Source organism: Grus americana, chromosome 5, assembly GCF_028858705.1.
Source record: "Grus americana isolate bGruAme1 chromosome 5, bGruAme1.mat, whole genome shotgun sequence".
Classification (NCBI taxonomy): Eukaryota; Metazoa; Chordata; class Aves; order Gruiformes; family Gruidae; genus Grus; species Grus americana.
In genome coordinates, this window is record NC_072856.1 from 7,319,306 (window position 1) to 7,346,611 (window position 27,306).

Below are 27,306 nucleotides of genomic sequence, written 5' to 3' on the forward strand. Positions count from 1 at the left end.
GGCTGTTACAAGCTGCAAAATCTACATACCTGCAATGTGGATATCCCTGATAATCATGAGATGAGGTTCTTGAATGAAATAATTTTCAGTGCAGGAACTGCCCTTGGGTACAATATGTATTTGCGAAGGGCCTAAACCAGTAATTGCCTTGCTCAGATGTTGCTATAATACAGGCAATAGTTGCACGGTTTCACTGTAGTTTTAATTCCTTTTTTCTAAGCATTCCCTTCCCCTAAAAAATCATATACGTTTATCACAAACACTAACTTTTTAGATGAATCTGCTTGAGAATATTCATCTCCTTGATTTGCTACGTTAACCTTTATAACCGTATATCTGTAATTCAGATACAGTATATTCTTCTCATTGTCGCAGGAACAAACAAAATGTGTAACAGAAGAATAGCGATGGTCCACAAATTAATTTCAGATGTTTTTTTATTTTCTTAACATTCACCATTTCATCAGGAACTAGATTAAACTAGAGATGCAAGGTACACAAGTGATTATTTCTTTAAAGTCCAATTGGTGAGACATTGTAATGGAAAGCTTTTTGTGAAGAACTGAGTCATACCTACAACTCAGTGTTTCAGTGCTCTAACTTCAGTTGCAGTTTGGGAAAACTGTGATGTAACTGTAATTAGCTTCAGAGCTTGATCTTCATTTGTGCAGAATTGTGACATTTCAGTGATTTCATATCACTTAGATGGGATTTGTTTGTAATGAACATGAATGTATTTAATCGATCCCTATCTGTATTGATGTAGTGGAAAAGAAGCATGGCTCGTGACTATTGGGGTTATACATTGGTAAATGAGAAATAATAGCAAGAAATAAGAAAATCCTAAGACAAGACTTCCTTCCCCTACAAAATAGGAAAAGGTTTTTAGTGGTATCTTTTGTGGTGAACACCCATTCATTGTTTAGGGAGCATGGAAATTATAACGTCTTGAGAATACCTGTAGGACTCCATTGATACTTCGTGGAGAAGCGGTGGGGACTGAAGATGGAAGAGAGCAGAAAATTCAGGAACATTAATTGAAAAAATGTAGCAATCGAAGTATAAAAAAGCAAGTCTAGAAGACAAGAACTACATGCAAGTTTTACTGAGAAAAATGGAGAGCCAGAAAAATACCAAAAGGCCTAGTGACTTGAATAATTCACGATTGAAGGGGATAGGACATTTTTAAGAGGAATAATATGAGTCAGAGGTGAAATTAATGGAAAAGATGTAAATGTGGAACGTGATAGGCAAAATGGCAAAGAACAGAAGTTAAATATTGATTAAATATTGATTGACCATTCAACACCAGTAGTTAAAATTTTGGGGGAAGTCAGGGATAGCCAAGAAGAAGCTTTAGAAGAATCCTCAGGGTATGTCTGCAGGGTATCTACTTTTAGCTGGAAATAGTGAAAGGCAGATTCGGGTTTTTTATTTAGATGCAAAAACCTAAACCTGCACAATTGTGCATTTCTGTCTCACTTTATTTTTTGTTCTACAGCAAAAGTATATATGCCATCCTTACAGTTGCCATGGAAAGTACCGTGGCTTTACACCTCTCTGTCCACTTCAGCATGAAATCGATCAGTGAAAATGCTTCTAAGCGTTTGGTCCCTTCAGTCTTGGCTTTTCCGTGCAGTGTGGAGCCTCCTGGAAATTACTCTTTTTTTTTTTTTTAACATCTGTGTTCAGCTTTGAGCTAAAATTTTCAATTTCTCGTTTGAAGTGGGCAACAGTTGCCTGTGTCTGATTACATTAGAGATTTTCTTAGCATTATTTTAATTTATAAGAACTTGTGTAACATTTTCTGTCATATTTGTCCAGCCAAGTTTTTCTGAAAAAAATCCTATGCACTTTTTGTACCTGCGGGAAAGGAAAAAAAGGATGATTTAAGTCCTGTGGGTAATGACTTTTGATTCTCAGGAAGCAGTCTTGCAATATGTATTATAATACACAAAAATAGAAATGTGGGTTGTATATGTTATACTGCTTTAAAAAAGAAAACAAATAATAATTTTCTACGCACTTCTTGTAATTTTTCTGAGGTTTTTATATATGTTTTATATGAACTGCAGTTTATATGCCAAAGATACTTTGGTATTCATGATGCAAAAGGGAGTCAAAGAGGACTTTTGCAGACTCAAGCAGAAAGTTTTCTGTATATCTAAAATGTAGCTTATCAATGCAGACACTGTGTAGGCACTATGGTCTCTACCTTTCAGAAATCATACTTGGGAAATTAACTGCAGGGATGGGAGGTGATAAGGGCATGAAGGGAGCTATTCTGCCTGTATTTCTTGACCAAAGAAATAAATCTGTGATAAAAGAATGAACCTCCCAATGCAGTCTTAGAAGTATCAGGAAATAAGACAGAAGAGAGAATGGAGTAATACAGGCAAAAGATCAGTTACTTTTTCTAAGACATGAAATCAGATGTTACCAAATTTAACTGCAAATTTCCTGATTAAACATAGGAATGAAACAACTTCAACCCTGAATGATTTCCGAAAAGAAATTCAAAGAAAATAAATCATGGATGTTAGAAACATGGGTTTTAACCAATGTCAAGAAATTACCTGGTTGTTTTTTCTTGATCTAAACCGAAATCAAATATAGTTCTGGAATTCCTAAACAGTGTTTTCCTTTCCTGTTCTAGAAACCTTCTTAAGTAAGAGGAATTGCATAAATAATCTTTCTTGGTGATTTTGTATGGTTTACACATAACTGGACATTAGGAAAAATTATTTCAGAGCTGCTTTGCTGCCACTTTAGCCAAGTATTCCTTAACTTGCTCTCACTTTGCATGCAGAATGACTGAATACTGACGTCGTCTTAACAATTTTTAGAGATAAGCATCCTGATCCCCTGCAGCCTTCTTTTATCCAGAAAGAAAAACAAAACAAAGCACAACTTTCCGTGTTTCCATATGAGTCATGTTTTCTAACCACCTTTTTTGTTGGTCCCTGGATCTCTTTCAGTTTGTTGACTACTTTTTTTTTTAAACACTGTCTGTAAAACTTGGCCCAGCACTTCAGGTGAGACCTAATTAGTTCTGTGTCGCATGCAATAACTGACTCTTAATTTTGTTTATCAGACTTTTGCTAATTATACTGTGAAAATATTTACCTTTTTTCCTAATGGCATCATCTGCAAATGTAGGGTATTTTGTTGAACGATGTAATTCCCCAATTTTAGTGTGGTGGTTTGGGGCTTTTTTTGTTTGTTAGTTTTCAGAACTATGCTCATTTTTGCCGTGGCTTTTCAGCTCAGAGCTGTCTCGAACTTTAAAAAAAAGTATTGTTGTTCCATCAGGATAGAAAAGAATGACTTACACCAGGCCCAGGATTGGTGCCTAAAAAAATCCTGTTGGGTTACCATTCAGTTTGGCTGCAGACTGTTCATAATTACTGTTTGATGCTTTTTAAACTACAGAAATTTGCGCCGTAACTTCCTAGTTTGCTCTAATGTTACGTGGAACAGGTAAGGTCTAGCACTAACTGTGCTCTGTGCTCACTACCCACAATCTATAATTTTTTTTTGGTGGGGGGGGGGGGGAAGAAATAATTTCTCTTAACCAAAGTACAGGCTTCATGCAACTTTCTTGCAAAATTCCCATATAGATTTTCTTGGTTTGGGTTTTTGTTTGTTTGTTTTCTTGGGGGGGGGGGGGGGGGGTTGTCCTTATATATTGGTGGTTCTGAAGCCTCAAAAGAGAGGTGGTTGATACCCCAAGCCTGTCAGTGTTTAAGAGGCATTTGGACAATGCCCTTAATTACGTGCTTTGGCTTTTGGTCAGCCCTGAAGTGGTCAGGCAGTTACACTTAGATGATCGTTGTAGGTCCCTTCCAACTGAAAATTATTCTGTTCTATTCTCTTTTTCCAATGTTCTGTTTCAAGGTGTTTTGTAAAATGAGCCAAGTACTGCCTGGAAATCTGAGCCAGTATGACAATGGAATCCTTCATCTGAATTCCCAGATGCACATTTATAGGCCATGCCTGTGTTAGCATGTAGCATGATGCAACAGGAGCGGGGGTGCTTTTGACCTGACATCTATACTTTGTTTTGCTCTCTTTGCTGTTGAATACTCTTATCTCTAGGACCGCATGCCCCTTAGCGCTCAGAGCATGTTAAACACTCACCTTCACGTTTGGATTCCTTGGACAGGAGTTCAGATTATGTGCGCTGCCGCCACTCTGATGCAAACCAAAGTGCAGTAAGCGAGGGTGATCAGAAGGCTCACTTCTATCCTATCTAAAATGCTGGTGTATCACTGCCGTACGCTTCTGACAAGGGGTCTTGGAGTACCAGCTTCATAGCTATCAGAGAAATCTGGTTCAGGTTCATCAGGATCATCAGCAGAAATCATCTCACTTCAGTTAATATAGTGTGCAGAAAATACATATTTTATATATATATATAGGAGACGTAACAGACCCATACTGTGCAGATCGTCATTCTACTGTTCTCTTTTCTTCACTTTAGACAAAACCTTAGTGTTTGTCAGTGTGATTCAGGACAAGGTGGTATCAGATAAACAAGCCATAAAGATAAATGGTGAAGAACGTATTTTGAGAAGACCCCAAAATATTTTTGACGTGATTTAAGCCTTTTGCCTGAATTGATTTGCTCAGCTCCTTCTTTGTAAGAAGAATGATGCAAAATAACTGTAATGTAATGAACATGTCTTTTATCCTCCCATGTAACAGAACCAAGAGCTCTCTGATTATCTTTTCAGCAGATAGCATCTTCCATAACGTTTTATACATTCATCTGTGTATCGGATAACTTACTGGTTTTATGGACAAAAGCAGTATGACGTCAGACCTGCTTTACGTGGAGAAGTCAGTCCAAATGCATGAATGTTGAGCAATCAGCCTCACAGAGGAAGTTCTATGGGCAATAGTTTCTGGATTCTTTTGTAAGACAGAACAATAGCTCTGGAAGCACTTGAGGATTACTTTTATAAATCAAATTGAGCTATACACTTTGTAACAAATCTAATAACCATACTCTGAATATAACACAAAAGTCATTGGTATTGCAGGAGGTTTGTGGTGGGGATGGAATTTACTGCGCCAAGTTCATGGCAGTGTTTTGTGGAATAAAACTGGAGGTGTGCTTGTCCTAACGATAACGAGTTCTGCTGGATGGTTCTATTGAATTCTGTTTGATTTTATTTGATATTTTGTTATTGGAAATACTGTGTCTTTTAAGTTTCTTTTACAGAAGTTTTTAAAATGGAGTTATACTTTGTGTTATGGTATACCACCGTAGGGAAGAGTATACTATAGGTAATACATTATACTGCTGAAATGAAATAGTACGTATTCCTTTAGCATTTCCCATGGGAGATTTAAAACATTACCAGAGCACATTGTAGGAAAACCAGTGGAGCCATCTAGTGTCTTTTGAAGAATTTAATGGATTTGCCATGGTTTTGCCATGACAAAGAGAATTGTTTTCAAAACAAAAGGGTATTTTTTTCACTTGAAGTGTAGGTATTTGTATTTATATTGATGTCAATAGTCCATCTTGTGAATGGGAACACAAATATATTTGTATAGTAACAAAAATGAAACTTCCTTCCAGTGAGGATTATTCTACTCACTAATGAATTGTTTCTGCTAAAAGAGACTTATGGCAAATGGAGAGCAATGAAACTGCATTTACTGACACTTCCAAAGAGAAACTATATCGTAACTGAAAAATCAATTATTTTGAGAATGTGCAAAAATACTGAGCTGTAAACTGGCTTGTATTTACAGTTTGACTCTTACCTGATGACATGAAAAATGTAATGATGAGAGATTATTTCATATCCTGCTAAGAATCTACCATCAAAAATTGAGCCTTACATTAGTACCCTGATATGGAAAATGAACCTGCTTGAAGTAAGTATGCAAATGATTCAGGACTAATTGTTTGGTTCTGTTTTATCACATAGAAAGCTAAGGATTAATGTTCCAGAGGTGTGTCGAACTACACTTTTTTTATAATTGGACTAAATACACAGTTGCATTGTCTTAATTTCAAATTTATAATTCTGGAAAAAAAATTAAAAACAGCATCAGCAATTTGTAGTTCTTGAAGACTTAAATAATTTAAAACTCGTTGCCAACTTTATGAACAATTTGCACGGAAGCTTTTCACCTGCCTGAAGGGCTGCCATATAGCTGGGGTCCTTTGGAGTTTCTGGGACGTGAGTTAAAAGGCAGGCAGTTCCAATTAGATATTAGGGGAAAAAAATTGCCATAAGGGTGGTAGTACTGGAAGAGGTTGCCTGGAGATCTTGTGGAATCTCTGTCTTTGGAGGTATTCAAGGCTCAACTGGACCTGGCCTTGAGCAACTCCATCTAATTAGACCTCCATTGAGCAGGGGTTGGACTAGAAGACCTCCAGAGGTCTCTTTTGACAAATTATTCTCTGATCTTGTGATTCTCAGGTAAAAAGATGACACCCTTCTGGAGAAAAGTTCTCCTTAACAATCTGGATGTTTGTGGGTCAAATGGATTTTTGCATAATTCCAGTTTTGGAAAACTTCAGTTTAAAGAAATGCCTAAGTAGACTGTACCTGTCTTCTGAAGCCTGTCAAGATCATGTTACTGTGTATTTTCTACCATGTCAAAGGGCATTCAGCTTCATGTGGAAATTACTCATACTTATTTTGCTTCTAAGATCTTAGGTTCTAATAAAGCTAGTAATACAAAAGAAAGTACTAGTCTAATTGGGGAATCAGCTACTATGTGAAACAGATGGAAAACTGCTCATAAACGTAGAGAAATACAGCCTACAAAGTACTAAGCCATGGAGCATAATGCTAAAATGTTCTTTTCAGATAAGCCAGTTCTCGTTTATTCTGGTGGGAAATAAATATAGTTAAAATACCACTGGAGTAAGTTGGTTTTGGTTTTTGGCTTTTTTTTTTGAGAGTATTGCAGAACTCTCCTTTTATATTACATTAAGTTAATGCCTTTAGACTATTTTATCACTCTCTATGGAAAAATAGATACTGAACTTTTCTTTCACTAATGATCAAAAGTTGTTGACCTTGGGATCCTAATCATTCTTTTGTAGCAGCAAAAGGGTTTGGGAGTTGCTTTCTCTTCCTCTGAATTTAAAAAAGCTAAAAATCATTTTATCTGAGAGAAGTGTCTTTTGAGTTTGCTATCAGAAAATAGCAGTTTCCAGTCAATACTGGTGTTATAGTTGGTTCAAAAATCCCTGGTAATCTCTTTGGGAAAAATTAAGGGAAAGAAGCCTTTTTTTCAGAGCCAATGTTGTACTTATGCATTCAGTTTAGTTTTTTTCTAAAAAGAAAATTAATTGTTTATACCTAAAAGGGGTACGTTATTCTTGGGTTGGAGTATGTTTATACACATGCAAAATAGGTAATGTGTGTATGTCTTGATAAGTTTAAATAAACACTTTCGGGGGTGAACTTCACAATGGAGAATTACAATAGCTGTTCAAACGTAAACATGCTGTAGGAGACTCCTAGGTCATTGAATCCAGTTGCCTGGTATTACAAGCCACTACATAATTCAATCTCCTTCACTATGCTCTATCTTAAAAGTAATTAGGAGTTCTATATGCAGTGCTCCAGCTATTCCAGAGTCTAATTTTTCATTGTATGAAACTTTCTTTAAATTTCCAGTTAAAGTAGTTACCTAATTTAATTTTAGTTGAATAAAATTAACTAATAGTTGATTAATATCTATTAGTTCTTTTCTCTCCCTGGCATTAAAATTCTCTGTGGAGAATATTAACATCTATTCTTGGCCTCCTTTTTTTGTATGCAAAACAAGTCTGGGTTTTTTTTATACTTTCATCTCATAATAATAGCTCTCATTTCTTCTAGTCATCCTATTAAAGCTTCTCTGTGCCAGTTCACTTTGGGTTGCTTTTAGTTAAGGCTCCAGCAATGACCTACAATACTCTGGATGAAGTCTTACCGTTAATACTTTTCTATTCCCAATGAAAAGACTAGGATTTTGTTTCCCTTTTTATGGCTGTCTTCACACCACTGTTTACTGTTCATTTGACAGTCAAATAAAACTTCACGTTCCTTTTCCTCACGGCTACACCCGGATGATGAGCTTCCAGTTCGCGCAAGGTTTTTTTTCTGGCATTTCAGTACGTGATTTCACATGTGATGCTGTACAACTCATCACATTTCTCTTTGGTGGTTTCTTTATGAACTTTGTCATCCTTTACTGGGGTACTTGCAACAAATTGACATTACCTCTTCTAGGTTAACAGAAACTTGACTTACAGATATTTTTTGCTTATGGGTGTTTAAGGATCGTGTTTCGTGATAGTTTAAATGGACTTTACGACAGCTTCCGTTCTGATAGCCTGGCAGGCCCATTTGTATTCTTCCACGTTATTTCTTCTATAGGATATCTTTGTCACTTAAGCTGTTCATTTTGGCTGCTTGAAAAAAAAAATCAGATTGTGTTGATTATGTAACTGCGTAGCTACCTTTTACTCTCGCTGGAGGTGACTCACTGTTTTGTTTTACCTCTGGATGTAGTCTTGTTTCACAAGAGGGGCATTTTATTTTTTTTAATGAATCTCAATTGGATATATTTTCCAAGTAGAGAGAAACAGAGCAGTAATTTAAAATTGCATGTGTACTTTCAGGACCAAACATTATTCAATCAAATATTCTCTGATTTCTCCGAATACTTAGAACTTCAGACTTTATGTTGTCTTCTGCACTGGTGAATAACTAGACTGTGCATGTAGTCTCTCTACATAAAAAATCATGGGTGGTTGAAATTGGGGTATTTCACCAAAAACATTAATTATTCTTATTTCCTATATTTAGTTAAAAGATAATTTGCACATTTTCTGGATATTCATTGTGTAGGAGGGAAGTCCATTTGAATGCAGCATCTCATGACTTGTGTGAAGTAAAAATGTCAATACACGAAACACTGATTGTCAGAAAAAATCATCACTGGTGAAATGCGGCTAAGTGTGCCAGATTTTATTACAAGATATTTCATAAATGAGATAACAGAATTAAAATTTAATATAGAATTGCCTGTAAGATTCTACATGGATGCTAACCAGGTGGTGTCTACGGGGCAAGATGTTAATGGTTCCTAAACAAACTAGTTTTATTTTTATGATTGTGTTCTGAAATTGAAAATTTTAAATTATAAAAAAGGTCAAGGTCACTGGGAAAGGGAATTGCTGCCAAACTCTATTTTAAGACTGCATTTTAAATCAGAAGCACTCTGACAGTTGTTATTTTTTGTGTAACTTCAGTAGTTTTTCAGAATGTAATGCTCATCAGTGTAACTAAAAGTTTGTTATCTTAGGGGACGTACCTAACTTTTCAGGTACAGTATTTGAAAATCCTAACTTTATTAAGGTTTTGATTTGACAAACTAGTAAAAGACTCCCTTTTAAATATGCATATAAACCTTATCTTCACTAGAATTAAGTACATTATTTTCTTTCCAGGATTGGATTGCAGTGGTATGAGAAGCAACTATAGATTTAAATTTGATTTTTAAGTGCTTTGTAATTTGGAACAGAAGAGTTTATATTTCCAGAAAGTTTGTAAATTCAGAAGTAACAAGTGCGATTCAACGAGGTAAAGTAATCGTTTAGTGTAAAGAATGGGTAGTAGAAGCAAAGAAGCCTTCTGCTGTAGGTTTTCTGCTTAGCTGTCAGGGTCACACTCATCTCATTTTGAAGCAATGAGCTCACCAATAAAGCACCACAAGGATATGTGGGTAGGGTGCACAACCTATTTATTCATAAATGATCTAAATAAGACAGTGAATTAGTGGCATAATCGCTGATGATTGTTGGTTAGGCTAAGTTACCTAATACGGCAAAAATGAAGGCTTATTCTGAAGAACTGCAAAACCTTACAAGGCAGGCAGGTGCAAAGACTTATAGTCAATTATAAAACAATGTGTGGCAAAAAACACGTTAGGTTTACTTAGGTAGTGATGGGCTATGAGCCGACCAGTCAGTAATGAAATACTGGGCTTATAATCCATAGTTCTATGAAATCTTAATGCTCGGTATTCAGTGGTGGTTAAAAGAGCATGCTAAAAACTGTTAGGAAGGGAATAAAGAATAGAAAAGTGAACGTTAACCTGTTGTTTAAATCCATATGATATGATTCGATTTTTAATTTTATGCACAGTTCTGGTTCCCTTGTCTCAAAAAGGATTAAGACCTGGTACAAGCGAAGACAAGGAAGAGCAAAGCTTTGTGGCTTCTGAAATTTCCAGCTGAGTGATGCCCCTACTTCACTTCTGCCCTTATTTACTTTCCTCTTGTGTTCTACTTCTCATATTTCTCCTTCCCACAATTAGGAGCATATAGCTGGGAGATGTGACACTGTCCAAGTGATGGGCAGACAGTTTAATGCTTACGGTGGGAATCAATTAGAAATGTAGACATGCTTTTATATGAGGTAGCTTCGATAAGAATGACAGGAGGGAAGAAAAAGTTACTTGTTTCATTTGTAATAAATTCTTGATGCCAGATGTATTCATCCTTAGTGTTCTAAGGTTTAACTACCGTGTCAAACAAAGAAATAGTTTGTCAAAGGAAATAAAAGTCCTGTAGGGTTTTATCAGGCCACTCCAATACTGTCAGCTGCTGAATAATTACGAAAAGAAAAAAAAGCCTCTGTGGCTCAGATTGTTTTTCCATTTATTATATCATAGTATTGCCACTGAGTCTCAAGGTCTAGACTCATATTTTTTTAACAAGGCAAAGGCTATGCAAATATATTCCAAGTATCAGTAGCAGCAGGTCTGTCAAAGCAACAATTATGCACAATCTTGAGCAAGCTTTCTCCATGAATAGAGCACTTTAGAGTGCCAGAATTTATGATGTGGAAAAGTATTGTGTAAATTTGCTTTGTTAGCTAAAGAAAGTTTAACAATAGATACATTTATTATTTGGTTCTGCAGGGAGGAAAAAGAGATGCTTTTTACGTGCTCTATGTCTGTGTTTTTATAACAGTCTTAGAAAATGTAAATCAAATTGTAATAGGAGTCATTGTGAAACAATTGAACATGTGGGTGTAGGTGGGAGTAGCCTTTTGACAGTTCATTGCATGTTGCTTTTTAAATCATCAACGTACGTTCTGTTAACTTCACGTTTTATATGCAGATAAATATGTCAATAAACCTTTTATTCAGCTAATGAATGAATACCCTTGGAAATTGGATAGCTATATTCTAATCTTGCAAAGTGACTACAAGATTATTTTGCACTTTCATAATCCTTTGTTTATGAACAGATTAGTATGTATTTCTGAAATTACGAGTTTAGAGGAGAAAGCCCTGGTAACTGTAAGGATTTAACTTTCTTTCCTAGAAAAATAATTTACTTGGTTTGAGATTGGTATGTGTAAAAATTCCCTATTTAACATCCGTATTATGCAGACAATAGTTAATTACTGATTTAGGTAAGGCAGAAACATATTTATACAGCACAAACCAAAATGTTGCAGGGAGGGAAAGCAGTTAGCAGACAAAGTACGCTTTTTTGTTCATTTAACATACAGGAGAGGCAAGTTCTTGTCTTTTGAAACCATAATGTTTCATATATGGTATTTTGGTCATTATATATAGCTGATCACAACTGATCAGTAATTGATCAGAAGATCTGATTGAATGATAAATCTGTGTATGTGCCTTGTCCCTAGTCTGAAATCCTTAATATAATTTCACATTCCTCTGAGACTGGGCGTTAATGCTGGGAAAAAGATGATGTGATCTGCTCATTCAGTGCATGTTGAAGAAAATTATCTGCAGATTTTAATACTCTTATATTCACGAAAGGTGTTTATACACAGTTGTTACATTTCTGATGTCAATTTGTACTTTTCAGTTTGATGTATATCCAGAATTTCTTTCTGTATTCTACAGGGTTTTGGCAACTGAATTAGACAGAACTTTTCTTCCTTCTAAGGCCAGTGGCAACCTTTCTTTTGAGTTCAATGAAGCGCATTTGTGTCTTTAATGGAAGTATGCATTTATATGTGGGTTGTTGGGGTATAGCGAGGAGATTTTTATAAAGATGCCTTTTAAGATGCTAGTATAGAAAGAATAAGGAAATAATACGTAAGATTTATCAACTCTAAGGAAAGTTGCTTTACTACCTTTTCTTATGGTGAAAAATAATCTTAGAAATAGAACTTGAATAACGACATCAACATTCGCCCTCAAAAAGTGATCATGCAAACTGTCAGCAGAAATAACACACAGAATAAAATTATTATTATAGCCCTCAAATTTGAAAATATGAACTTACTTGGTTCTATGGAAATAGCTTTTCACATACACTTCTTCCTGTCTTCAGGTATTTGTTAACCAGTGGCCGAGATTTGGTTTTGTAATTTTGTAGCACAAAACCCAGCCTAGACTGAACTGTCAGTTCTCAAATAGATATATGGGCCTCTTCCAAAGTTATAAATAATTTTTTATAAAGCTAGGAATGTAATGACAAGGTTCATTTATAAGTTGATATATATTATAATTATTTTTTTCTTTACAAACATGAAAACCATGCCAATTTCCCATTTGTCACAGGTCATTTACAATTCTTTACAGAATATTCAGATACGGTTTTTTGAGAGGGATGTTGCACTGAGGCAGAGTAACGCTCATAGGTAGGATGCTGAAAGTGCCAGGAATTTATGACTGGAGTACTTTGTGGTTTGCTTCTAGGTGTGCCTGGCCCGGCACAGCCGTGAGTGAAAGTCACAGCTATCTGAAAGCTGCTGAGTGACCTAGGGGAAGTGAGTCAGTGACATCAAACTAGGTCTGTGCCGATAATCTCATTAGAGCTGGTGCTAAATGGCACCCCTGTTGGCAGTCTCACTGGAGTTACTGAATCAAACACAAAGCTCCAATTGGTCGCTTCGTTTGATGTGTGTTGGCAAGAGTTAGCTGAAAAACTTTTTTTTTTTTCCCCAGTTCTCTCAAAGAAACCATTTATTCTGGTTGAGTAGAAGGTAGTTTTCACTGTTGACAAGGGATCATCACTTCCCAAATTTCTATGTACTCATACATAGAATTTGTAAGGGGACCAATGGTGAAAGATCAAGAGCAAGTATTGTTATATACACATAAAAAAATGCTGGAGCACCATGAAAGCATAATCGTACTTTTCTGTGAAATTACTTGAATGATTGATGTCACAGCAACCTCTGTGACAACGGAGAGAAACTAGCTAAAAGATTGTCTCTGTTTTGTAGAAGCTATATTCATGCTTTACTTTTTTCCTGTGCGCATCCCTCTCAGCTGAGTAAAATAAAGAAATATTTTTATAAAGCATTGTAGAATACCAGAGGTTAGCTGAAAGCAGAAGAGCCTGAAATACGTTAGGAGACTTTGAACTCTTTCTCATTCTGCTCTTTCATATAATTGAGAAGTGTGGATCCAGTGTTGTCTGTCAGAATTACTATGCTATGTGTCATAGTATACTATAATAAAATACTGTGTTATGACCTGAACAAAGGCTCCTGAACCCAAGGGTCTGTGTTATTTTCCAACCATAGCAAACGGTATGAGAATTCTGCAAGCTCTTGAGGTTGTTGCGCAGTAAAACCTATTAAGGCCCCAACAACATATGTAGCAGCTGAAATAACTTTATTTATTTTTTAAATTGGCTAGATTGTCCCTGTTCCCAGTGTTCTTTTAAAATCGTGAATATTTTTTTTCCCTTGGTAAATATCAAAATGAATGGAGAGGGAGTTAGCATGTTGAATATTTTGAGAAGTTAGAGGTTGCTTGACTGTAGCAGTTGGGAATTTATTAAAAATTACTGTGCTATTACCGCGCAAACACACACATGCCAAATGAGAGCTAAACATGTGACAGGTATTGTCTGGTTTTTCACATGTTCAGGCCATAATCTCTGAAAAATTGTCTTAACTTTCTACGTAGGTATCTTCAAGTCATTCACTATTAAACCCTGCAAATCTTACTTCCCCATTTATAAGAGGGGCTAAAAGCTCTTCCCATTTGATTTATGTTTCTAAAATATTCTGAATATGTAAAGTGCTGTTCAAGTATTAAATTGAAATATTTTCTCTTAAGCAAGACCATTGGATTTAGTTAGGTGATCTTTGAAAGTCTAATCTAAAATGATTAAAATGCTCTCGGTGTGACCCTTTGTAGTCTTAACAGCTTCTGCTGGTATCCCCAAGACCTGCTTAAGACCCCCCTTCAATCTTGCTCTGTATTGTTTTGATATGTTCTTGCTTCTCAGGCTTTTTTGAACTATAAGCTTGGCTGGTTTATTCGGTATTTAGGGATGTTCCCTGCTTTACCTTTCCTGGGTTTTTTCACTAAGCACTGTTTTTGCAATATATTAAGACAGAAAGGGTAATAGACAGATTTTCACGCTAGGTGAGTGTGGTCATGGAATATAAATCCTCTAATGCCCAAAGAAAACAGTGGAACACTGAAAAAGAAAGGTAGAAGACTTTCTACATACCTGGGGAGAGCAGAAGGCATGTGACTGTAGGAAATAAACATTTTTAGCATAGGGTACACAGTTTATTATTATTTATTTGAGGTTATTCTGGAAACAGGATTTACAGATGATGTAAACAAAAATCTGAAGGCAGAAGGAATTGAGGCTAAATTAAGCATTTTTAGAGAAAATTGTGTGTGTAATAGGCAGTTATTATTTGAACATACACGTAAAGAATAGTAGATAAGGGAAGAGTTTTATTATGTTCTGATAAATGCTTCTGAATGCTTGGTAAAATATTTTTCTTTAAATAAATGTGTCATGCTCATAATCTAATAGATTAGTCCTTGTCATTGCTATCATCGTTGTTACTATCCTATCAAAAAAAGAGTTTATATTTGTATTTCCTTTCATAAGGTAATAAATCTTTCATAGCTGTGTACTTGGTTTGATTAATTGAAATGTATGAGATACCCAAGATACTTGAAATTGTTTCTTCTACCACAAAGAAACAGGAATTCAGAGAACTGGCCTGAACACTTTAATATAGTCGTCATAATCTCATGAAAAGCATCTGGTTTTAGTAAAGATTTATATTCACCAAGACACCTATATCCACTATTGATATGCAAAAGGCAGTGTAAAACAAACAAGTTATGTGCAGAAGCTATAAATTCACACAGCTGAAAGGCTGACATCAAAATGTCAATCTAATTCTTTTTCAATCTTTTTTTATTTGCAAACTCCAAAACATTTTCTAGCTGAAGCATCTCTCTACCAAAGAGTAAATTTCAACTTACTTCAAATATACTTCTTTTTTAATTACCTTTTCCTAAAGTTGTTGGCAGACCACAAATCAAAGGCCACTGTCCCAAACGTCGTTGCCATCTGCATACTTAGGACTTATTTAAAGAAATGTAATCAACTTCCTAGCAAGTTATAAATATAGGTCAGAATAATTTTTCAGATTGGTTGCTAGCACAGTACTGCACTAGTTCGTAGCGTGGATTACTGCCCGCTGGGGGAACTAGATAATGGCAACTTATAATTTTTTCCAGATCTCATTTATTTTCATCTCCCACATACAGAATTTAAAGTTCATTTGTTTGCGCAGGTTGTAAAGTTAGAAACACTGCCCAGTTGGACAAAGTGGTACAGATTTTCCAGAAAAGTCCTCTCATTATATTGAGGGGAAATACAATCTCGAGGCTATAACTCTATAGCTTAAATTGGTTTAAATACATTAAGTGGATCGTTGTGCTTTTCAGGAACTGTCAGTTCTTATTAAGCTGAATAGTTGTATTTAATAATGTGCTGGACAGTAATCAATTCAGGAATGCATATGTGTGAGCATGATAGCCTCATGAAATCTGTTCATTCAAGGTATTTCCCAGATTTTGTGCTATGTTAAATAGGTTGATTCATTCTGCTCTAATGAGGATACCATTGTGTAGTTAAATGTTCTTCCATATGGTTGTGTTCATGATGTCTTCCTTTTAATGGTGCTTTTTCTCTTCTTTTTTGTTGGGGGTTTTTTGTTTGTTTGTTGTTAATCTTAGTAGCATTTTCTCACTCCAATTAGATGGGTGCAAAAAAGGTTCTGATTCCCTGTTTGTACACTATTTAAAAGCTATAGCCACTGAAGTTGACTAAATTATGCCAAAGTGCCAGCTGTCTTGTCGTTAAAGTGACCTGAAAGAAGGATTTGACTTAAACTTATATTTTGCAAAAGTTTTCTTTTCAAAATTACTGTAAAGCTGAAGTGTCAACAGATATATGGGCAGCTGTCCTTTTGTAGCTGAAACAGCATCCATTTACTGCTGCCCATGTAACTGAGACAGGATTACATGGGTTAACCTTGTGGACCTTGTAATAATTTGAATGCTAATCGATGGGCCTGAAGAGCAGTTATCCAAACTGTAATCAAAACTCAGACGTGGAGGCAGTGGCTTCTTGTTAGAGGCAGAAATACATTGTGTTTTGCAGGTACTGCTTAAAACTGTAGCAAAGTTAATCTTTTTAAATCTGTGAAATTCATTGAGACTTTGAGATAGATAAAATAAATCATTTATTTGTAGGTAACCTTATATATAAACAAAAATCAAAAGTCCCGGTTTAGACAGCCAAGAAAGCATTTGGTACCTCAGAGATGTATCACCTTCTCCTTTGCTGTGCCACTTTCCCTTCCCAGTACGGGCATATTAAATAAGAACCACCTTAAATTTAAGAAAGAAGAATGCTAAGCACAAAAATACATGTAAAACTCTGCTGTTCCCAGTGATTAGGTGCCTGGATCAAAACTACACTGAAGTGTTTTACCTACTTGTAATCCAATGTGCCTAATTTTGCCCAATTATTTTTGAAGCAACAAATACCACTAACAAGAAAGGTGTTTGTCCCATGGCAGGAACCCAGGATTTTTTTTTCTTGGCAGGTAAGTGTTTAGCCTGGAGGCTGTGCAGTCATGTTCCATCTTGTTTGCTTCTCCTCTAGGTCCAAGAACTTTCTTTCCTGCACTTTGGCCCCACACGACTAAGGGCTCTGCTCAGCACAGCGGGTACCTTGGTGGTCAGGGCATTCCCACTGAATGTGGAAGGTGTCTCTTTGAGTTCTTGTGTATTGAAAAAATGAAATTTGTACAGGTTTCCATTTCTTTGAGATTGATCAGGAAGGGAGTAAAGAGTTAAAGAAGTGGCCGCTGATGGGTGGGTTGGACCAGTTTTCAATGTTGGCATATGAAAAGTACTTAAACTATTAATTTGGGAATAGCCCCAGTACTTCTGAAACAAGTGAGCACTACTATCTAATTCCTGCTATTCAAGGGGAAGACGCTGCACTATTTTAACTAAAATTGAGGCTATTTATTTGTGATTTTCTTACAGGAAACAGATTCGAGCTCTTCTAGGACAGTTTAGCCAGTCAGAGGCTTTGTTAATCTCCTCTGGAGTTGAGCCAGGGACTCTCGACGGAGTTCTCCTGGATGCTGGCTGTTCTTCTATGCAATTTGATACACCTGAAAGAGGTTTTTCCCTGCAGAAGGACGGACCGTTGGACATGAGGATGGATAGTGACAGGTACCTATCAATAAAATATTTCTCCTTGAAACCCAAAAACCTGACTGCTCAGCCACCCCCATGTGTTTCATTTCCCCTTAAATTGGAAAGTTGTCATCATCAAACCACTTCTAATTTTGCACGAGTATACTGCCTTTCTTTTGCCACAAAACTTTTTTCGATCTTAATACTTAGAAACCTGGTTATCATCTTTTCCTTCTTTGAAATAACAGGGAAGTTCCAGTAATGACTAATTAAACCAGTAACTTTTTTGTTAAGTATGCCTTTAAAATGGCACACTTCTGGAGCATATGGTGTACAGTTACAGGTCTATCTCACTTTGAGAGGCCTGTCTTCTCCCTGTTATTTCCGCGGTTTCTCAGACTGTACTTGATCTGCACGTTCACAGCCCCTCACTGCGATCCCTTTCCTTTTCTGCCACACTTGCTATTTGTGGAACGCTCACTCGAGCCCGTTCAGTTGCTGCCTCAGGAAGGGAGCAACCTCCCTCTTTTCTGCAATGACCATCTGACCCAGTTACTTCTCTCTAAAAGGAATGTACTATAAAATAAATAAATGAAATCCCATCCATGATACCAATTGAGATCAGATAGCAACATTGCTTTTAACACACTGGTATAAAGTTGTCTTCCATGCCCGTAGATTTATTGTAAGCTTTCCTTAGCAATATTATAAGCTTCCTTTCATATCGTGTAGGATGCACATCAGGCTTACCTAATTGTCAAATTAACAATTACTAAATAAATCGCCTCTATTCAAATTATTAGAATTGGTGTTTAATACATTCAAGAGCATGAAAATGAATGGTGGAATGATAATTTCTACTTATATAGCAGTTTTTATCTTCAAACAACCTAATACATTTCTGTAGCATTGTGCTTTTTACATGAACAACCAAAGATCTCTGTTGCATAGATGATGGCAGTAATTGCATAATGCATTACTGGGAGGATGAAATTTTTTGCTTTGTGTTTCGATGAACCTGTAGTCTTAAGAAATGTCATTTGATCCTTTGTTGCTCACGTAGAGCCGATGGGAAGCCTCAGTTTCTAAGGAATTCTCTTAACACATGAATGTTAAGCTTTAACACAGCAAATTTCATGATACTTGCTTTTTCCAGTTTTGTGTAAAAATCTCATGTGATCCTCCTGGGATTCAGCCCTCAGATTTCAAGAATGTGAACTCCAGGCTTGTATTTGCATCATGAGAATGCATACATGGAATAGGAGCATAAGAACAAAGGATACCTGTGGCATAACAAAAGCCTTACGCTACAGTTGTTGCTATGATACTACTCGCCTCTGATTTCTAAGTTTTGTTATCTTTTGTAAGATACTGCAGGAGAGTAATAAATGCCTGAAAAATATTCTGCACATTCCTGTCTTTGTAGAAGAGAATTTATTAAATAGGTTGTATGTTTTCTCTGATTAGTAAAACCGTATATGATGTTCATAAAATACCTTGAACTATTTCAATAGCAAAGTGACAGAGATTTAAAAAAAATTAATGTATGGCTTATACTGTTTATATTGTAAAAATTCCTGTTATTTGTAATACTAGGTCATTTCTATTCTCTCAAAACAGTATTTGGATATAAATTCTTATGCCTTTTAGTGAAAAGTAAAGTTATTTTCATGAACAATTGTTTTCATAGCAGGAGATGTGAAAGAAAAGATCCTTGAAATCAGTTCTGAGTAGAAAACAACATGTAATGCGAGGTGACTAAAATGAACCCATAAGGGGCAAGTTTATATTCTAAAGCTGACTGAATAAAAAGTCACACAGCATTTCCATTTTAACATGATACTGAAATGTATTTATTCTTGTCAACTCAGTAAGCATAGTTTATGATAATACTTGAAAGTTTCGGCTGTTCTAACTGATGTTAAGGAACAAACGCCACTTAAGGTGGCAAGAAAAAGGATTTAAAAGGTGCAAGCTATATCTGTTTTCATAGGGTTGCTGTCTTATTTGAAAACCTCAAAGGCACTTGTATGCAGTGTGTGTGTTTGACTTTATGTCTCAATGCGATGAAGCTTCACCTCTTGTCAATGAAAACTGACGTCAGTGAACTAATTGGCTCTTCTTGTGCGTAGGTACCCTGACATGCCCACTGCTGCTGATGTTGTGAATGCTTTAGATCAACAGGCGCTTGCGTCCATCCTGAGAACATACGGGGAGGAGAGGCACGCCAAGAAAATCGCTTCAGCCATCGTTCAGGCACGCAGCATATACCCCATCACCAGAACTCAGCAGCTTGCAAGCATTGTTGCAGGTACCCTCATTAATTCTTCACGGTGGCTGAGGAGAAAAAATATTAATCCCCAAAGTCCCAGAGGGATCTATTTGTACTTGAAATCATGCAGGATCTAATCCTGCCTATTCTGCTCTGATGTCAGCTCTCTCTTTTTCTTTTTTTAAGCTCCCACTTTTTATATTGTAGTTTGATGATTAGTTTAATAATAGATTTTACATGAAGTGATTTATCATTTTGCCGACCAAGTTGAAACACAGAATGACAGCAACCTAGGGAATTCTTTATCCCAGCTATTGATAAGCCTTCAAATATCACATACGTCATATACCTCTCTTAGTTTTAAATGTCTACGTTTTAATATTTTGAGGGGAAGTACCATGGCAGTTTCCAATTATGAATGAAATCAGATCATTTCTGTCTGCTTAAAGAGCCAGGGAGCAAAAAGTAAAGCAATACATAGCTTGCTTCACCTTGTGAATGCCAACTAGATCAGCCTGAAGCGACTATTGAAACACTTCATCTTACTTGCTCTTCACTGTAAACAACTTGAACAAAATGTAGTTAGGCAGGAACTGTGCTCACATCAAGCACCTTCATGTTTGTGTTGTCAAGTGAAAATTTTCGAGAATGAGTGTAAGACACAAATCCTGTTCATTAACATTATCATATGTAATGTCAGGATATGTTTTTTTTTTTTTAACCAAGAAATGAAAATTACTGGGTCTTGTCAAAAATAAGTCTAAACTGCTGACTCCTTTGAATATAGGCCTTTAAAATGGCTATCCAAATTTAACACGTGCTAAAGAGTACTGTTAAATGTTGTATCTGTATCCTGAAGACTTTTTTAAAAAAAATACTGTATTCATAATAAATTGTGTTACTTAAACTGGAAGTTTAAAGGACGTACTTTTAATGATCAACAAACAAATTAAAAGGTTTGGATTTGTGTAAGTCAGGATACTTGAGCAAAATGTCCAGTCAACCAAGGCCCAAAGTTTGGCTGATATGATTAAAGGACCTGAAGACACTGCTTGCTTTTGTAAGCCCCTGCTATAAATATAGTGCATGTGAGGAACAATCTTAAAAAAAGAGATAAAACACTACGAGTCTTTTATAAAACTTGAAGAGTTACATTTTTAATACAATTATTGTCATCAACATCACAAACTAATAATTTTGGGTTTTGTCACATGTATCTCATGCTTTTTGAAAAACCGTTGGTGAAAATAGTGTCCCATTATCGAGATCGAAGCAACCATATTGCCACGCTAAAGATGTAATGTGTTACAGGCTGCAAACAAGCAACTCGGTAACTTCTGAAATAATTTTGTGCACTAGCTTGAACTAAGAAAATAAAAATACTAGTGCATAAAAGACAGTGATTGAATATCCCTTTGTGTTTAATGTGTTGCATGTGAGTCATCACTTAATGGTCACTTTCTGTGACAATGAAGAGGATTTGTTGTTCTCACTTTAAACTCTCTGCTATATTTGAAGAGCAGCTTGGTACCTAATCAGATACGCATCAGAGAGTATACATGCTAAAGACCGTGAATCCAGCACATATCTGCCAAGACAGTAAATGTGTATGGGGTTTGTGCTTGTTTTTGAAGTATGCAAGTAGTTAAAGCAATTTTAGGACTGTTTAAGTGATCCCCATTTGGGTAGAACGAATTCCAATTTTTATGTGATTCCTCCAGTAAAGGAGCGCAATGGTGGATCCTACTAGTTTTTGAACTGATTATACCTTAAGAAAATTTCTGGTAACTAGAATATATTTTGTTTAATTTTTCATCAATATATATTCTTATGCATCCATGAAGGTACTGAGGTAAGCCAGACCTGAAGTGCCAGAGACCACAGCTACAGGATCCTCTTGCTGGCACAGCACAAAAATCCCCCTAATTCAGGCTTTACCAGAGTAAAATCTATGACCTATTAGTTAAATGTCAAGTCCTTTAAAAAATAAAACATTAATTAGAATAATAAAATCTTACATTTTGGATTTTGCAGACAAGCATGATTATCTCTCCAGAACAGGATCAATTTTTTTGCCTATTATAGGAGCCAGAAAACAGGCAAAAAATCTAGCCAGTGAGGCTGGGCGTTTATGTCCCTTTCTCTGCTGGTGTCAATATCTAAGAATTCATGTATAGTCTGTATTTCTTTCACATGCTGTAGATTACTTTGGCTTCAGATTTTCTAGAACTCCAAAATTTTGTGTTAAGGTCTAGCTGATAACCAGAATCCCAGTGAATCTAGATTTGGGCTAGCCTGAAACTGGAAAATTTCATTTCTATTTATAGAATGATAGACTTCTGGTCTTTCCTGCCACCCCCCAAAAGGTTAGAATATGTATTCAAGTATTACTGTTGCTAATATATGGGGAGATAAGACTGAAGAATGTAATTAAAAACCACAAACAAACAAAACAGCTCCACAACTGTTACAGAACAATCAGACATTTCCAAAGTGTGTATTATGAAGAGTTATAATTTTAAGGTATAGCTGGAGGGAAAAAAAAAAAAGATATGTACGTCAAGATTATCTACAACAGCTTGGGGCTAACTCAGATATCTAAGTAACTTCTTGCTCCTCTTTGTTCCAATGCAAGAACAGAATTCCTTCTATTTCTTGACATAGAGCCTAACAGTTCTCTCTCGACATACTGTGCCAATGAATAAGGTGTTTTTCTAAATATTGTCCAAAAGGCTTCTGATCCGTTTGAATAAGGAGATCTCTGTGAGCTATGGAGTCTGCAGTTTACATGGGAAAAAGGAGGAGTTTTCTGTTCAGTCATGTGAACAGCATCTCTTCTTGCGGCACAGTCGAACTCCACTCGCTGTTTATAATTTTCCCAGAGCTATCCGGAACGCTGAACGCTCCGTAAATACTAAAGATCAGTAGTTCTCAGCTGAAGGTCAGTCAATAGATGGATGGAAGTCGATTAAGAAGCACTTCCTGATGGCTTTTGCTGTAGCTCATTGAGTTGTTTGGAAACAATAGATTAAACTCGGTGTGCAGGAAAACTGGTTAAAAACAGTGAAATTTTGAGAATGTAATTTTAATATGCTTTTTCTATACAACTGATGATCTATTTTTATTTCTTTTCAGTGGGTACTATACCTTGCTATCTATTTGGTTTTGTTCAAAATTTAATTTTTCTCAGTGTTATTTAGATATGCAATCTATTGACAGATAAATTTGAGATCATGTAATCATTTGGACTTACCTTGAAAGGAATTGATGATGAGATATTAAAGAAATTTGAAAAGTTTAAAAAGAACTTTAACGGGTAAAGCCAGTCTCATTCAGATTGGTTCACATTTATAGACTTTAATTATCAGTTTGGAATTTGTAATATTGCCTGAATTTCAGATGGGTGAGAATTAACACTGTACTGAGGGAGCCTAGACAAAAGGACATTAGTTGCGTCACAGAAACTTATTAAATGCAATGCTAATTCAACAGACGGATTCCTGCAAACAGGTGCACGATCTGAATTAATTTTTAAACTCTCCCACACTCATACACTCTGGGGACTTTAATAGTTCATATTGACAGGCACAGCATGTTGCTAATTTCATTCACAAGCTTTAAAATTTCAATACTTTTCAACATGTGAAGCTATTAGATTTTTAAAAGTGTAAGTAGCATCAGGGCATCCCAAAACTAAAAATGATAATTTCTCTCACTGGGATTTCAAACCAGTCATCTAGCCAGAAGCGTGGTGTTTTTATGAATGAAATTCATTTTACAAGCTTCCCATACAGATTTTTTTTCATATATTTTTGTACATTGTACAGCCTGTTACCAGGAAGGATTTTCTTTTAGTGTCATGGTAATTGGAGGGGGCTGGGTGAGAGATTTCGTGCCATAGCAAAAAGCACAAGTAGGTTTTTATTTAACTATACCAGAGGGCTAAGAGTAGGGTAGGAAATTTTTTCAGCCCTGGAACATAGATCAAAATCTACTGCCTTTACTAAAAAGATGAAGGCCAATGTGCCAGAAATCACTACCACAGATTACATTTATTAGTTAATCTCAGTCTCTGAAGACAGATCAATAAGTCTTTCAAGTTGGAAATGGTTTGATTTTGATTTTAGTTTGGGGGGTTTTGCTTGCATAAAGCTGCAAAGGGGCTGCATTTCTTTACCGGTTTCCTGAATATTAGTATTCTGTAGCGTTATATATGACCTGCAGTGCTGTTTGTGCGTGTTCAACTGAGGCAGGTAAGGTTGTATTATACTTACAGAATATATCTGGGTTGAAATTTATTTTTCTTCAGTGTATGATTAATTTATTACTGTGAATTAATGTATGTCACAGGTAATCGTCATAGATTATTGTAGGAAGACACTGCACTCAACAACTATGGCAGGACAAATGGGAGATTCTTCCAAAGACCTGTTAGTGTCCTGGTCATGCTGGTAGCCTCAGTATCTCATTTCTTTTGTTTATCTATTCAGTACCCCACTTGCAAAGTAGCAGTATTCAGGATGAGACTACTAAAAATCTGGGCAGATATCAGCATGTCATGTCTATTTAGATTTCTACAAAACCAGTTTCAAAGTAGATTTTTATATCATCCTTGGGGTTTTTTTTTTCAGAGAAGTAAAAGATATTTTGGTGACATAGGAGATATAACTTCTGGTATTTTACTAAAATTTCAGTGAGCTTGGCTGTGGAAATTTAAACAAAGGATCTTATTCTAGGCTTCTGTTTTTATGGTTAGGTCCCAATCAAGAAGCACAGTCAGTTTTATACCTAAATTACATGCTGTACTCTTATGGGTTGGGTTCATTTTTATCTGTGATACTTTTGGAAGCTGAAATACTCTTAGAAGATCAGAAATGGATCAGCCCCAGAAAACCAGCAGTATTTTTAGAAAATACTTAGACTGCTAAAATATGATAGTTAAAAATTCTGGATCTGCTTTGAGAGGTGAACACCAGCTCTGGGTAGTAGCGGCCCGAAATTGAAAGTATAAAACTGATGCTCTTCACGTCACAGCTGTAAATTGTTCAGCAAGGGACAGGAATAATACAGGTAGAATCGAAAAAATGCACCCTGCTTTCTAACCCACTAGTTTGTTAATAGCTAATATTTTGTACAGGAACTGTGCTTTTTCATTCCAGTTACAACTGGTTTCATAGAGTGAACATGGCAGCAGTGGGCTTGGTTTTGGAGGGGAAGAGTGAGATATGTTGTCAATGGTTTTAAAAGTAGGCTTAGAAAAAGAAATAGATTTGTTGTGTGAAAAAAACCCCTAGTATTTGTTGTGTGGAAAAAAACCCCAGTATTTTCTTATTCTAGAGACCATGGCTTCTGTAATTGAATTCAAAAGATACCCAGGTATCTGATGTTTCAACTTCAAATTCCATTGAAGAAAAATGCTATTATGGCTGTAACCTAAGATAGGTCTTATGGAGAATACGAAGCTATTTATGTTTAGTCATTTAGTGCATGCTGTGGAAACATGCATGTGTTTTGGATACATTACACGCTGATTTTAAATGCTGTTGTTTTCATTTAATAACTATTCAAGAGTTCTGAGCCTTCTACTAGTGTTTATAGCTGTTAGTTGGCCATTTAAATAAAACCGTTTATTTTTCTCAGCACAGTATTCCTTCACGTTATGCATTGAGACAGTTTTCTTCACACACAAATGGTAGTCAATGGCTGTTTTAAGGAATCCATTTTCAAAGAATCTATTTTTAGGTATGTAAAGAAATATGAAAACAGATACTGTGCCAGGTAGCACGAGCTTGGTGTCAGTTGGTTTCTTGGGACACCTTACCTTCTGTGATTTTTGAGTTCTCCTTTTAGTTCAGCTCTTTCATCAAAACAGGCTTTGTGACTCCTACAATGAGGGTATATATTCTTTTGATGATTTGTAGAAAATATAGAACGTGATGTTCTCAAAATCAGAAATTACATCAGCTAGCTAGTGTAACTTTTCCTAGAGTTTGTAAGGGATGGAGGAGCCTAGCTCCTCCATGTTAAATCTATTTACTCTGTTTTCTGAAACAGAGTTTCAAGCCACAAATTTCTGTGCAGCAGTTTGTGTTGGGAGAAGTTGATCCTATTGCCACTTTCCGTCTCGAAGGATTCAGACTACAGGAACAGGAAACAGCCACAGCTACTACGATGGGTCTCTTCAGTTAATTCAGGAACTGTTAACATTAGAGTCAGAGGAGGTAGGGTATACAGAAACTCATTTAGATACATTGCATACATGGTAATGACTTTGTTAACAATGATTGAATTTTTAAATCCCATTATTGCCTCTCCCTTTGCTGAACATTGATGATTGCTTGTGTGTTTGTGATGCCAAACACGTTTTCTGCCATAAGTGAAAATAGTAGCTTTAAAACTCTCAAGAATTCCACTAATAAATTACTTTGTGCCAACGTATTGGATGATGGTATCACTTATTTTTTTAATCACCTGTGTAAATGTGAATTTAGTCAACTTGTTTCTAGAGGTACCATGTTCCCTTCTTTTACCCCGCTATATAGAATATCAATTACTTGATTGTGAACTGCATTTGCTTCAAACCCATTGCTTTATTATGTGGTAGTTTAGCACTGGCATGGAATTTAGGCATTTTAATACATACATTCCAGCTGTATTGCCTTATCTCTAATGGGCCCTCTTGTTTGGAAAAATAATTCTTTCTAGTTATGCGCTAGCATTATTCATTCAATTTATCTTTACCAGAATCCTGTGCTCACTTCTGTAATAGATTATAAGTTTACTCAGCTTTCACAGATCTTGTAAGACTCTTGCACTTTAGTACCTTTGGTCCATCAAATCTGGCTTCCCTAGCTTTTTGCTCTATACTCAGATAATGAAGATTCAAGCCTGAAATACATTAAATAATGATATATTAAAGTTTCTATCAAAATTTCAGTCTCTACAGAGATGTATAACTCGAGTTTTGGAGGAAGGAAGAGAGAGTTTTGTGCATCTAGTAAAAATTGTTGAATGTGGTGATGTTTTGTCCAACAAATTCATACGTTAACATGTTCTGCTGTATAGGCACATGAAAAAGCAACAGTATCAGCTGCATTTTCTAAATTTCTCAAGGTATTTTTGTGATCATTTGAAGAAGCACAGGTGTAAGGTCAACAATTTTTGTCCCCAAACAAGGATACCTCTTTTAAACTTTAAGTAATTCACTGAAATATACTTATCACTAGATGGACGTTGTCTTCATCTTATCTCTGCCTGTGAAGAAATGAGCAATTATCTAGAAGCAACAGTTAAAATTGTGTGTCCATCGTATATTAATTTTTTTTTTCCTTAAAAGCATAAAACAAACCACAAATACTGACCTGACATTGACTATACTGAACTGTAAGGTAGGACTTACCTAGCCCATCTTCATTTTTTCCCTATTTTGGTTTCAGCCATCATTCTGCATTTTAATTTTGTGAAGCATTTGAGGAAGGATTTTCTATGAAAGATTGTAGGAAAAATCCCCAACCCAACCACAAGCCAGG

General features: G+C 35.9%; 1 protein-coding gene across 7 annotated transcripts in view; it reads left to right on the top strand.

Annotated features, from left to right (window-relative positions):
* METTL15 (methyltransferase like 15) overlaps positions 1-27,306 on the top strand; it is a 96,378-nt gene that overhangs the window by 68,328 nt on the left and 744 nt on the right. For all 7 annotated transcript variants that reach the window (XM_054827755.1, XM_054827754.1, XM_054827750.1 and 4 more), the window contains 2 exons: positions 17,350-17,541; positions 19,638-19,816. In XM_054827755.1, the coding sequence (XP_054683730.1) occupies positions 17,350-17,541; positions 19,638-19,816 (371 nt within the window). The remainder of the gene's footprint in view (positions 1-17,349; positions 17,542-19,637; positions 19,817-27,306) is intronic.